Source organism: Paramormyrops kingsleyae, chromosome 4 (genome assembly GCF_048594095.1).
Source record: "Paramormyrops kingsleyae isolate MSU_618 chromosome 4, PKINGS_0.4, whole genome shotgun sequence".
Lineage (NCBI taxonomy): Eukaryota > Metazoa > Chordata > Actinopteri > Osteoglossiformes > Mormyridae > Paramormyrops > Paramormyrops kingsleyae.
Window position 1 is genome coordinate 42,762,773 of NC_132800.1, and position 12,935 is coordinate 42,775,707.

Consider the following 12,935-nt stretch of genomic DNA (forward strand, 5'->3'; position numbering starts at 1 on the left):
ATTAATTAGTGGTTGTGCTGATACCTGGAAAATTAAATTGAATGTTGACAAATGTAAGGTAATCCATGCAGGGAGCAGATATATAACGTACAGGTATTTTATGAGTTCCACTGAAATAAAGGTAGCTGATTATGAGAAAGACCTCGGTCTGTATGTTGATGCTTCCATGTTCCACTCTCACTAGTGTGGAGAAGCAATTTAAAAGGCCAATAGTATGTTGGGTTACATCTCTAGGTGTGTGGAGTTTAAGTCAATGGAGGTGATGCCAAGATTATTCAATTCCTTGGTACGATCTCTCCTAGAATATTGTGTGCATGTTTGGTCAAATTACCTGAAAAAGGATATTGCTGCCTTAGAAAGGGATGTCTTATGAGGTGAGGTTAGCTGAGCTGAATCTGTTCAGCCTCGAGCAAAGGAGACTAAGGGTGGACATGATCCAGGTATATAAGATTCTAACAGGTCTGGATGCTGTTCAGCCAAATGACTATTTCAATATTAGTTTAAATACTAGAACTTGTGACCATAGGTGGAAATTAGCGGGAGAACATTTTAAAATGGATTTCAGAAAGCACTTCTTTAGACAGTGTGTAGTTAGAGTATGGAATAGTCTTCCTGTTGGTTTAGTGCAAGCTAAAACCTTGGGATGCTTTAAATCAGAGCTAGAAAAAAAATTTACAACTCTGAGCTATTAGTTAAATTCTCCCCAAGCGAGCTTGATGGGCCGAATATGGGAGGAATTTTCTGCAAAAAATAAAATGAAAATGATAAAAAGATATTACAATCTCCACTTTGGATATTTCGTTTTCATTTTATTTTTTGCAGAAAATACCTGCCATATGCCAAATGGCCTCCTCTGGTGTGAAAAATTCCTTATGTTCTTTAAGAGTAAAGAATCACCAAATTAGCAGCAGCCTCTTTTGGAGAGGACATGCTGCGTTCATTGTTTTCTGGGTTTCAGACTGAATGAGTAAAGTGGCTCTGTCGCATTAAGGGGTAAGAGCTGTGGGCTTCCTACCTTTAGGGGGCATTCTCACTGCTGCGTTCTGTCTTCCAGTGATCCGCTCATTTGATGTAAACAAGCCAGGCTGCGAGGTGGATGACCTGAAAGGGGGTGTGGCCGGGGGGAGCATTCTCAAAGGGGTCCTGAAGGTGAGCCACCCTTGTCCTGCTGCCCTGCACCTCATTGGCTGGAGGGTATCCCATCCATCCAATTATGTAGCTGTCATGAGTATGAAAAACACTATATAAGAGGTTACAGGTATTAACTGTGTACAAGGCTGTCCAGTGCTTGTGAATCAGTGTCTGTGGGGTTTGGTGCAGTGATGAGCATTATCCTCCAGGAGGTATCAGTGAAGCCTCACTTCAGGCCCATCTCTTCTGGACTGTGCAGGTGGGCCAGGAGCTGGAAGTGCGACCCGGCATTGTTTCCAAGGACCATGAGGGGAAGCTCATGTGCAAACCCATCTTCTCCAAGATCGTCTCGCTGTTTGCTGAGCATAACGACCTGCAGTATGCTGCACCCGGCGGGCTCATCGGTACGCCAGCACCCCGTCTCGCTCTTATACCCCAGGCCTATGCGTGAGGGCCCCCTAGTGACAGCTACTGGTGTCTGACACAGGTGTGGGCACAAAGATTGACCCCACGTTGTGCCGGGCGGACCGCATGGTGGGCCAGGTGCTTGGTGCTGTGGGGGCGCTGCCTGAGATCTTCACTGAGCTCGAGATCTCCTACTTTCTGTTGCGGCGGTTACTGGGAGTGCGTACGGAGGGGGACAAGAAGGCGGCTAAGGTAAGGTGGATGGCGGGACGTGATCTGGTCTTTGTCTCTCTGCCGAGTCAGCCTGCGGTCGGTGTCTGACACTCAGGGGCCGTATCTCAGGTTCAAAAGCTGTCAAAGAACGAGGTGCTGATGGTCAACATCGGGTCTCTGTCGACGGGAGGCCGTGTGAGTGCTGTCAAAGCGGACCTGGCCAAGATCGTGCTGACTAACCCCGTGTGCACCGAGGTGGGGGAGAAGATTGCACTGAGCAGGCGCGTGGAGAAGCACTGGCGGTGAGTGGACAGGGCCTTGTTATGTTCGGCATCTTGCACGCTACCCGGTGCACTTCCAGGTCTTTACTGTGCATATTTAACCCTTTGTTTGCTTAACTGATGCTTTTACCAAAAATGTGACTGATTTTATAAACTAGAATGTTCTGCCTCTGCTGCAGTTCAACTTCAATAACATGGTCAAACAGCAAAAAAATTCATGGTTGCCTTAAGGTTTGTAGTGCTGCATTTATTGTCAGTGTCTGGCGGCCACCTTAAAAGGCTTTACACACATACGGTGGTGCATGATGTCACTTGTATGTTACTGCTTAGAGCTTTGAAATGCAGGTATGTATTTTTGTCACATTTTTGAAGAATGAGCTCATGTACTGCTGTGAATTTAGTGTTCTCTCCAGCCTAATCTGTGTGTCCTCCTGCAGCCTGATTGGCTGGGGGCAGATCAGAAGGGGAGTGACCATCACTCCAACAGTGGATGACGACTGAAGAGGCTTACGGCAGTCAGCCACCAGGGGGGGCCAGCTGTGAGCACAGATACCTGTAACATACCTGTCAATCATCTACGCAGTACCCGGTGAAAGGCAGCCTGCAAACTGCAATGGAGTGTGTCCTGTGCGGGGAGGGGGGGATACAATGAGTTTTAAATCAAGTACTTTATCCTCTGTTACAGAACCTGCATAATTTATACACACCATGACAGATGGGTGCAGTACTGGGCTTGATGGAGCTACACTGCCAGCTGCTGTCAAAAACATCAATAAAGCGTTTTGATCAAATGGTGTTGGTGTGGCTTGTGCTGCCATGTCAGGGCCTGCACTGTAACATCCAGTTATGGCTGTGATTTACCATCTTCCTGCTTTTTTTTTCTATAATTTAAGGATGATGTCAGAGGTGCGAGTCAAGCCGATAAGGCCAGGCATGAGGCAAAGTGTCAGCACAAAATATGAACAAAAAATGTATTTATCTCCCGGTCACTGAGCCCCGTAAGTGTCCACCCTCGTCTCTGGTGTCAGGCTGATAGCCGTTAGGATTAGGCTTCAAGAGCGCCTTAACACAGCGTGCCCTGCGTTTGCCCAAACTGACACCATTCAGGTTTAATCCAGGCCATAAATTAAAATTCTGCACAATTTAGGTGTAAGCCACCATCATCAAATTTAAATCTGCAAAATAACTGTGATGAGAAAGTGTGGGACCTGATTACAGAAACTACATTTTATATTTCAATATTTCCTCACTGTTAGGTATTATGAAGATGTCACAGTTTACGTTGTATTGATAGTACAGATTCTGACGTACAAACGGTACGAGGTGAGTGGGGTGGGTTAGTTAACTAGCTACCAGAATACTTAACATGTTAAAACACAACTAGGAATCAGCAAACCGATTTCAGAAATAATCCATAAATTAGTCCCCATCGTACAGAGAACCTGGCCAGCTGTAGTCAAAACTATTTCATCGGGGAGGAATTTACAAAAACAGGCGTTCAAGCACGTAAATAAAGAGAAGGAAAGGTGGATTGTTGGAGAAAATGCATTTTTAAAGGAGCTGTAATAAGTGTTATGATGATGAAGCGCTGCTCGGGAGCGCGCCTCGCGGATCCAGGACGATTAGCGTCATTTTAATGTTAATTATTAAAGTCACAAAAGCGAATCGGTGCCGAAAACACACTTTTCACATCAGTCCGGTTTACAGCATTTTCGGGCGAATGGTTAAAGTGCGGCTCCTCCCGGGAGATAAGCTGGAGGTCCGCTTCAGCCGTTGTCGTCCCGGTGCGAAACACGTCTGCTGCAGAGCCGTCCCGCATCACTGCGACCCGGCTGACCGAGCGGCCGCTGCCCCACGTTATGAGTTGCTTCTCCCCGTAAGCGCTCGGACGCTGCCCGGTCCGGCCCAGCCGTTGCCGGCTGCCGGCTCGCTCCCCTTCCGCATTTCGCTGCGGCCCCGGGGCTGTGACGTGGCAGGCTGACGGCGGCGAGGCGCCGCGGACCTGGGGGCTGCTGCGCGCTGTGACCGAGTCTGCGGTGCTCGAGGACGCTCGGCCCCTCCCTCCGTTCCTCCAGCGGCCCGCCCCGCTCTCACGGACTCCCGCGTCCAGCTCTGCCGAGACTGGGGGAACCCGCACGGCCTGCGGAAGCGCTACCAGCACCAAGGCCGCCCTTCGCCGCTAAAGGGTAAGATGGCGCGGCCGGCCCGGCTCTGCGGGGCCGCCGGCTCCCTTCTCTGTGTGGGCCGCGGCCGTGCTCGCCGTTTATGGATTTCGGCGGTTCTGAAGAAGCCGTGAGGGACGTTTGGGCAGCGGGCCCGCTTTAGCGCAGCGGATAGGCCGCGCAGAGGCCGCACTTAGGCCCCGGGGGAGCAGCGGAGGGTCGCCCTGGACCGGGTTGGGCGTCGCATTGAAGCGGACCGCTCCATCACTGTTTATTCAGCACGGACTGCATTTGGTACCGTGTACTGATATTACAATGTATTGTCCGTGTCTGTGGAATAAAAGGGCGATTGTAACAGTGTTAATAAATAAGGCGCTTGAAGGCCAAGATGGCGACTGTATTCACACAGGCGCTCCGGAAGTAGGAAGGGGTTCGACGCCATTTTGGGCGCGCGCTCTTGCGAATCAGCTTGGCGCGAGCGCGGTGGGCGGGGGCGTGAGTTGCGGGTGTGACGCACTTCCAGCAGGCGTAACCTTAACCAGCCCTAACCAAAACCTTGAACCTAACCCTAACCTCCAAGCATCAGCCCCAACCATAATGCACCTAATATGGATCCATCATTAGATGCATGATCAGCATTACATAGCCCGTTGCAAGATGGATTGTGATGAAATGTCTTCCTGGTCAGAAATAAAAATACTTATGCGTTTATGCTGGTTGCCATGCTAGAACCCTTTTGTTGTTTGAGAGACAGTATGCCCCCTGTTGCACCTGTAACAATTCTAAAGCTGTATCAGCCATATAACCTAAAGTCTTATTCAATTTGGGTGTGGTATAAAATAATAGCCTCTTGTAGCCATTAATAATGATGAATCATAAAGCAATTTTTTTGCAGTTCTTTGTCAGGGTGCAACAGATCACAAACTCCATGGTTTGGATTGTATCACGGTTTTGAGTCATGGATCAGATAATTTTTTTGGATCAGCAATAAAAGGAGACAAATACGATTTTGCTTTCCATTTATTATCCATTCAATTTAATGAACTTAAAGAACACTTAAAGCAGGCCACTTTAACATGCCCCGTTAAAATGAACACATGACTGCTTTGTATGTAACTTTTAACAGGGTAGCGAATTATGCTAAAAATGGCTAATGTACTGAATCCACAGATTTTTTTTATTGCATTCCCATTGAAAATCTATAACTCTCCCACTATGAGAAATGAATTTCAATCCCTGAATGCATGTCCTGAATTATTACTTTAACAATTAACAGCAGCAGTAAAACTGTATCACAGCATTATGGTTAAACTTTACAATTAATCCGTATTTCACATGCTGTACTGTACGGATCATGGGTTATGATCTGTTACACCATTCGTGTGTATGTTTACCTTTTCTGTTACAATACTTCACATTTTATTCATTGCTCAAGGCACTTCTTACGCTGTATATATGAATAATGTATGTACAGCCCTATATGAATAAAATATAAACATGTCACCAGCGCTGCTGCAAATGGTGACGAGGCGATGGATGAAGTTGGCGGCCTCTCCCTGCACTCGCAGGAACCCAAGATCATCTTCCATGGATCAGGTACTCGGCTCCCTCTGCCGGAAACACGCTTGGTGTGTTTACCTGGGCTCATCGCGGTCCATCGCTCATGCGTGTTCCCGCCGCAGGCAACGGGGGGCCCGACAGGGAGGAGATTGTGGTGGAACTGCAGGAGGCCGTGTTCGTGTCCGAGCTACATGGTGAGCACATGGCCCTCAGGGGCCTGGGGCCTGAGCAACTCAGCTCCATGGTGATCCAGGACTGCGCCGAGGACACGGTGGCCGAGTACGTACACTGCGCTGAGGACGGGCTTGCACTGGGGGAAGCTGTCGCAGTGGAGACCTGTGTCGTGTCGCCCCGGGGCCTCGCTGTGGAGGAGGAGCTCCAGGTGGACGTGGTTCCTGAGGAGGTTCCAGAAGCCAACAGCCCAATTCAGGACAGTCAGGGTTCCTGTGAGGACTACCTGATGATCTCCTGTAAGCACCGGCATTCCCAGTGGCTCCTGAGTGGTGACCAAAACCTCCATCTCCGCGGTAACTGAGCCCTCCCTATCCCCGGCTTCCTAGTGGACGAGGTGGGGAAGATGGTCCAAGGCGGCGAGGCTGAGGTGATGGTTGAGGGTGCCGAGGAAGATGGCGACGAGGAGAAAGAGGTCATTAAGGTGTACATCTTCAATGCTGACCCTGAGGATGCAGACCTAGGTGAGTCAGCTAGCCAGGCAGGGGTGTTTGGACACTTGGTCCAGGCCCTTCTGACAGTCCTTGTGTTTTCTGTATCTCAAGGTGGCGCTGTGGACATCGCCGAGGGCCAGATGGAGGGGGAGGATGGGGTGGAGTTGCTGGATGGCACTGGGCACCAACTTCAGGAAAAGACAGTATACCTGTCTGTGGAGGATGAGGGTGAGTGACGGCAGCTGATCTGTGCCTCTCTCTGTGCCTCTGTCTGTCCTGCAAACGCTGACTGGCGTGTGTCTCCCTTGAGGTGGGACCAAGGTGACCGATGAGGTGTATATGGAAGTGGTGGTGGGGGGCGAGGATGCCGGTGCCGTCGAGAGGCCGCATGGCAACACTGCTCTCAGCAAGGACTTCATGCCAGTATCCTGGGCTGCCACCTACAGTGAGTGTCCCGCTGCATGGCCACCTGTGCCATCTCACAGCGCCCCCTGAAGGCCTGCGTGTGTACATGCGTGTGCTCGGCAGGGGATGAGCAGGCAGAGGTCCCGGAGGCCCGGAATGGGGCAGCCAGTGCCCTGCTACATGTCGAAGAGTCTGGTGGCGAGTCCAGTGAGCCCAACAGAACTAACAGCCATCGCAGCAAGAGCCGCAAGCGGGCCGGGCTGCGACAGGTCCAGACTGGTGCGTAGACCCGCCCGCTGCAGGAGAGACGCCACCGTATAGTGCTAGGGAGACCGGGGGTTCCTGTAAGGTAATGCTTTAGGCTGCACCAGGCTCCTCCTGCGGTCATGTTGCATGGTTACTTTGTCCAGTCACACTGTTATAGTCACTGACTCACCTTGACTCACGCCCCTGACTTGTGTATGACCTTCGGCCCATCCCCCAGCCATCATCATCGGCCCATGTGGCCAGCCGCTCACCGTCTACCCCTGCAGCCTCTGTGGCAAGAAGTTCAAGTCACGCAGCTTCCTGCGCCGCCATGCCCGCAACCAGCACTCGCAACTGCAGTCACCGCAGCATCACAGGAAGTACCGGTGCAAAGACTGTGACTTCAGCACCAACAAGAAGGCTGTGCTGCACAGCCACATGGAGGCACACACGCCTGGCACCAAGGCTCCAGCAGCGCTGTACGCACACAAGCTGCAGGGGCGTGGCACAGAGGCCTGGCTGCCGGCGAGCCCTACCCCTAAGATGCATAAGTGCAAGTTCTGCGACTACGAGACTGCTGAGCAGGGCCTGCTGAACCGCCACCTGCTGGCTGTGCACAGCAAGAGCTTTCCGCACATCTGCGTCGAGTGCGGCAAGGGCTTCCGGCACCCATCAGAGCTGCGGAAACACACGCGCACCCACACGGGTGAGAAGCCCTATGGCTGCCCTTACTGTGGCTACCGTTCCGCCGACTCCTCCAACCTGAAGACGCATGTGCGGAGCCGGCACGGTGGGGAGACAGGCCACCGGTGCGAGCGCTGCACATTGGCCTTCCCTGTGCGCGAAGAACTGCTGCAGCACGTGCTTTCGCATGAGGAGCCACGCACTCACCAGTGCGCCCACTGCCAGCACCGCAGCTCCAATTCCAGTGACCTGAAGCGCCACGTCATCTCAGTGCACACCAAGGACTACCCGCACAAGTGCGCTGTCTGCGCCAAGGGCTTCCACCGGCCATCAGAGCTGAAGAAGCATGCGGCGGTGCATCGTACCAAGAAGCCACACCAGTGCCGGCATTGCAGTTTCTGCACTGCCGATCCCTTTGTGCTCAGTCGCCACATCCTATCGGCGCACACCAAGGAGGTGCGGCCGCAGCCGTGCAGACCACCCTTAGGGGCCCGGGGCCCCAGCACCAGGGCCCCACGGGAGCGCCGGCTCTATCAGTGCCAGTACTGTGACTACAGCACCGGCGACGCCTCGGGCTTCAAGCGGCACGTCATCTCCATCCACACAAAGGACTACCCCCACCGCTGCCAGGCCTGCGGCAAGGGCTTCCGGCGGCCCTCTGAGAAGAACCAGCACATTCTGCGGCACCACAAAGAGCTGGCACCGGTGCCATAACACCTCCCTCCCTTTGGGGGGTGCTACCCTGCAGAGCAATTGGGGTTCCTCGCTTCAGCCCCATTGCGTGTTGGCAGGGTGTCCTCATTTAAATGAGGCCGATGGGCACTTCCTGTTTTGCTATGTGCCGCTTCTTTAAATCAAGGGGCAGCTCTGCTCCTTGGGTCGTTTGCACTATGAAGGTGGTGGCTTCTCTGCCTGTTGACCACGAGCTGCCTCTGGGAGTTGCTGCACGACTGCTCAGAAGTGCTCGGATTGCCCTGTTTGCTGCACTTGTGCCCCTGACAGCAGCTTCACTCTCACGCATCACACTGCTCTTCCCGGAGAGCTTTGCAGGAACACGGCATCTCGCAGGACGTGCCAACCTGCTACCACTCCCTCAGGAGGCTTTTCCCATCTCTGACATAAGACTGGATGCCGTGTCATGCTACGAAGGCGATTAGCTCCCTCAGGGTGACACAGCTGCCCCCTAGTGAGCTATAACAGCCACAACCAGCAGGAGTCTGATTATTTTGGACTGACAAATTAAGTTTGGGCCTTTAACCATAGGGCAGGTGGTAGTCTTGGGCCAACAGAATTAGAATTGTATTGTGGTAGACCTCCTGCTCCTGGCCCCAGTCAGCAAATTTTATTGCCAAATTTTCTAAATACGGGAATAGTGTTGCTTTTGAAAATACTGTCTAATATGGTAATACAGTGTCTGGACAGTAAGGAAGAATTAGATGTTGCCCAAGCCTGGTCTGTCCCTGGCCCTGGAATGCAGAGAAGAATAAATGCAGGGGCGGGGGAGTGTCCTGGTCTGGAAGTGACCTGGTGGAGGACAGTTGCTCACTATAAAATCGTGTATTTCCTGCTGTCGAGCTCCTTGACTCATCACTGTGCGACTGTTCATCACGTTGCTCTATGTAACAATGCAGATGATTATAATGTGCACAGATCAGTCACCCTGTGCCCAGGGAGGCCAGCAGGCCGGTAGCGTACTATCCATGATATATTAGTAAAGAAAGATGAAATAAAACTGACTGTTTCCCTTGGCTTGAATGTTTCTTTACAGGTAGTTTTGTAACCAGCATTATCAGACAGCAACTTGGGCTACGACAGCATAGCTTTAGGCGAGATGTGCTATCGCAGTAGTATACTCATTGGATGATTCAACCATCACAAGTATAAGAAAGAATCCTGTTGAGTAGCTGGTGGTCGTTTCATACAGATACAGGTATATAGTACCTTTAGCTATAGGCACCGTTATTCCTGCCTATACCTCTTATGACCTGCCTCCCTAGGTTTGGACCAAATGTACAGTGAGTAACCCTGACAATAATGGTCGTTACCTAATGTTTGGTGATGGTTTTGATTTCCATGGAGATTGGAGTAAAAGAGGGCAATGTAAGAGATGCACAGTGTCCCTAGTCAGATCCTGTGTGTGACGGCAGCTTTTTGTGGCTGTTCAATCTGCAGGCACCAGGCAACAGCCCCGGGATGCTGTCACTAGGTAGAGGGATGTAGCAGAGGAGCCCAATGGAGGAGATCCCCCACCCCTGGCCCCAGGCTGCTCCCTTGGCTTGAGGATGGGAATGAGGCTTAGTCACACACACTCCCCCCCCCCCCCCCAAAAAAAACTGGATTTATAACAGCTCCCATATTTGTGAGGGACTGACAGACCCCCCCCCCCATTGTGTGCCAAATGCCTGAAACATTTTCTTTGAAACAGAGTTTATTACAGATGTAGGCCAGCAGTGTGTTTACACATGGGCATTAATGAGGCCCCAAGCTGAAACAATGACCAGCAGGGGGAGATGGGGGTGATCCCACAGAGAGACAAAGCACTTCATCACTCCCAGGTCACATGATGGGGTGTCCCACAATCCAGCCGTCATAAGCCTGGAAAACAAAGATCTGTCAGGGCCAGGATTTCATTAATCTGAAGCTAATCTAGACCTGGACAATGATGCTACATGGTTATACTGCACCATCAGATGCATCTACATAGTATTGCAGTTTATAGAAAAAAAAACAGAAAGGCAAGTCAAAGGTAAATAATAAATAATACAAATAATAATAATTGAAACAGGAAGTGTGGAGTGGCACATCAGCATGGAGAAGCAGGAGTGTGACGAGTGCACCCTGTAGGATGGGAGGGTCATCACAGCCACAGACAGTAAGGGGAAGTAGTGGTGTGAGGAGCGCCCCTGCAGGACCGGAGGGTCATCACATGCGCAGATGGTAAGGCTCAGGCACAGCCTGAGGAGCAGGGCACCGACAGCGGCTCACTCACTGTGCTACAGACTCTTCTCAGCGACCTCGCAGAAACCTGGCCAGGAAGATAATAGTGAGACAACACTGCAGCCATATTTATACCCCCACACTGCTCCCTGCTGCTCTTTATCCACCGGATGCAGGCCTACACTAAGGTCAAAAGTCACAGTTCTGGGCAGTGATGTGACGCATCACATACGGATATGCAGCGTATTCATACAGGCATGCGACAGATGAGCGTGACCCACCATACTTTGGGAAGGGGTAAACGTGGTCGATGGAAATGCCCTGCTTCTCCGCCAGGTCTTCAAACCTGTCCAGCATGCTGTCAGGCAGCTGGGTGGACCTCCCTATGGGAAATAGAGAAGAAGGATTCATGGTGTGAAGATGGACAAACTTGTTGGCAGAGAAGGCGTCACCCTGACAGAGTGACACTCAAACCCGCAAGAGAGAAAGCAAATGGTGTAAGACAGAGTGCACACTGTGCTGTGTGATTTTGGCTACAGTGCTTTGGGTTTATGGGATGCAGTGGGCACCTCCCTGACAACGCGCACTCACCGTATAACTTCATGGTGACCTGGTCACGCTTCTGGTAGTACAGGAGGGCATAGGAGATGTAGTCTGTCTCCGAGACCACAACTTCGATGCTGTCATAGCGATCTGAGGAGGGGGGGCATGACAATGCAGTTTAGGAGTCGGAGGGCATAGCAGCTGGGGGTCTATAGCGAGTTGTGGGGCGGGGTTGTACACCTGAGGAAGTGCTCTGCGCGGATTCTGAGAGGCCTCTGCCCACAACACGACAATGCCCGTCATCACCCAGACACGGCCTCACAGTTTAGCTTCACCACGCTATGTGCTAATGAGCAGGACACAGAGGAAGGGGCTGTCTCTGATGTGATGTCTTCAGGGCGGGGTTCACCAGACCTGCTATCAGGAAACGGCTGCTGCTCTGGGTGGGGATGTACTCCTGCGTGATGTTCCAGCACTGCTGGTTCCTAGGGGACAGAGATGCAGTCAGCTGGTTAAAGGCTAAGCATGCTAAGGGTCACATGACTATCTATCCATCCATCCATCTTTGGCTCCATATGGCTTTGAAGTTGCTAGAGGGTTTTTATTCTCAAGGCTCTCCCTAGTGGCACAAGCAGGGTTGCACTCACAGCTTCCTTAGGGTGGATGCAATAAGCGGGGAAGTGGGGGAGGTGGAGGCCGTCAGGGTCATGGATGTGCTCTCCAGCCGGAAGTTATTCTCCTGAAGGTAGCGACACTTTGATGCAACACTGTTCAGGAGCCACCTTCCACTAAACTGCAGATAATGAGGGATCAAACAAAGAGAAGATAAAATAAATACATTAGAAAATGTCTATGCCAGGGGTGGCAAACCTGATCTATGGAGAGCTGGTGTAGGTGTGGGTTTTTGGGATGATCTCTCAATCAGCCAGCCAGTGGTTCTCAACTCCAGTCCTGGGGACCCACTGTTGCTGGCTGACTGAGAGGTCATCCCAAAAATCCGCACCCACACCAGCTATCCATGGATCAGATTCTACACCTCTGGTCTAGTCAGGAATGGCTTTAAGCATATGCATCATCAACTACGAAAATAACCCATGCCCATTTAATGGCTAGGTATGTAACAGTCTCAAATCAAGATCAGCACCTTCTCAGCAATAAAACAGTTTTCTGTTACAAATTCAAGCATTTAAGCACTACGCCTCCTGCTGGCCAGTGATAATGTTGTCAGCAGTCAGCGATGCTAAACCTACCCGCTGCAGATCCAGGCTGTGCACAGCAGGGATGTTGCTGAGGGGCTGCTGTGCCGGTGACCTCTGGCGGCCCCTGGCTCGTGTGCCTCCCACTGGTCCCAGTAGGAAGGCCGTCACTACTGACACATAGAACCATGTGGCCTGCATCTCACCCAGGTCTTCTCTGCGGTCCCACACTTGTCTTGTTTCCCTTTTTCCTGTGCCTTCAGCCTTCTGCTCAGCCTCTAGCGTCCTCCTTTCTTACACCTTTTTCTCTCTGTCTCTCTCTGCCCCTCACTTTCAACCCACAGGGCAAATAAAGTGTTGACACACCAGTGCAGACCCCTGACTTGTGATCCCTAGACCGGTTTATCATTAACTCTCAAAGATTACGGGAATTTGCTGGAAACTTGCTGCTGCATTGCTCCAATCACTTCAATTTTATCATTGTGTCATTGGCATGAATGTTAAATT

The 12,935-nt window shown here is 51.4% G+C and overlaps 3 protein-coding genes across 5 annotated transcripts in view; 2 read left to right on the forward strand and 1 right to left on the reverse strand.

Moving 5' to 3' along the window:
* eif2s3 (eukaryotic translation initiation factor 2, subunit 3 gamma) overlaps positions 1 to 2,821 on the forward strand; it is a 14,329-nt gene extending 11,508 nt beyond the window's left edge. Inside the window, exons 8-13 of one of the 2 annotated variants that reach the window (XM_023796431.2) lie at positions 1,055 to 1,149; positions 1,391 to 1,535; positions 1,619 to 1,788; positions 1,879 to 2,051; positions 2,468 to 2,569; positions 2,716 to 2,821. In XM_023796431.2, the coding sequence (XP_023652199.1) occupies positions 1,055 to 1,149; positions 1,391 to 1,535; positions 1,619 to 1,788; positions 1,879 to 2,051; positions 2,468 to 2,531 (647 nt within the window). In that variant the 3' untranslated portion in view covers positions 2,532 to 2,569; positions 2,716 to 2,821. Of the gene's footprint in view, positions 1 to 1,054; positions 1,150 to 1,390; positions 1,536 to 1,618; positions 1,789 to 1,878; positions 2,052 to 2,467 lie in introns of both variants that reach the window. The other variant, XM_023796429.2, reaches the window with a different exon arrangement.
* Positions 2,822 to 3,389: 568 nt separating this feature from the next.
* On the forward strand, positions 3,390 to 9,500 carry zfx (zinc finger protein X-linked). Its single transcript, XM_023796427.2, has 8 exons — positions 3,390 to 4,216; positions 5,700 to 5,788; positions 5,875 to 6,222; positions 6,313 to 6,447; positions 6,529 to 6,645; positions 6,728 to 6,862; positions 6,946 to 7,101; positions 7,307 to 9,500. The coding sequence occupies exons 2-8, from the start codon at positions 5,725 to 5,727 to the stop codon at positions 8,464 to 8,466; spliced, it is 2,115 nt and encodes a 704-aa protein (XP_023652195.1). The 5' UTR covers positions 3,390 to 4,216; positions 5,700 to 5,724; the 3' UTR covers positions 8,467 to 9,500.
* A 668-nt stretch (positions 9,501 to 10,168) lies between these two features.
* On the reverse strand, positions 10,169 to 12,815 carry c8g (complement component 8, gamma polypeptide). Of its 2 annotated transcripts, XM_023796443.2 has the most exons (7): positions 12,483 to 12,815; positions 11,880 to 12,025; positions 11,647 to 11,717; positions 11,281 to 11,382; positions 10,971 to 11,072; positions 10,742 to 10,777; positions 10,169 to 10,347 (listed from the first exon to the last, which is right to left on the reverse strand). In XM_023796443.2, the coding sequence occupies exons 1-6, from the start codon at positions 12,627 to 12,629 to the stop codon at positions 10,746 to 10,748; spliced, it is 600 nt and encodes a 199-aa protein (XP_023652211.1). In that variant the 5' UTR covers positions 12,630 to 12,815; the 3' UTR covers positions 10,169 to 10,347; positions 10,742 to 10,745. The 2 variants fall into 2 exon arrangements, with proteins under 2 accessions (XP_023652211.1, XP_023652209.1); XM_023796441.2 differs by lacking the exon at positions 10,169 to 10,347 and having other exon boundaries at positions 10,566 to 11,072.
* Positions 12,816 to 12,935: the final 120 nt, after the last annotated feature.

Excerpts from the sequence above, each read along its gene's own strand:
- zfx (XM_023796427.2), top strand. The coding sequence starts at position 5,725 with ATGGATGAAGTTGGCGGCCTCTCCCTGCACTCGCAGGAACCCAAGATC. Across the intron at positions 6,448-6,528 it reads CCCTGAGGATGCAGACCTAG|GTGGCGCTGTGGACATCGCC; the intron begins GTGAGTCAGCTA and ends CTGTATCTCAAG. Across the intron at positions 7,102-7,306 it reads GCTGCGACAGGTCCAGACTG|CCATCATCATCGGCCCATGT; the intron begins GTGCGTAGACCC and ends CCCATCCCCCAG.
- c8g (XM_023796441.2), bottom strand. The coding sequence starts at position 12,629 with ATGCAGGCCACATGGTTCTATGTGTCAGTAGTGACGGCCTTCCTACTG. Across the intron at positions 11,383-11,646 it reads CAGCCGTTTCCTGATAGCAG|ATCGCTATGACAGCATCGAA; the intron begins GTCTGGTGAACC and ends CCCCCTCCTCAG. Across the intron at positions 11,073-11,280 it reads GGTCACCATGAAGTTATACG|GGAGGTCCACCCAGCTGCCT; the intron begins GTGAGTGCGCGT and ends TATTTCCCATAG.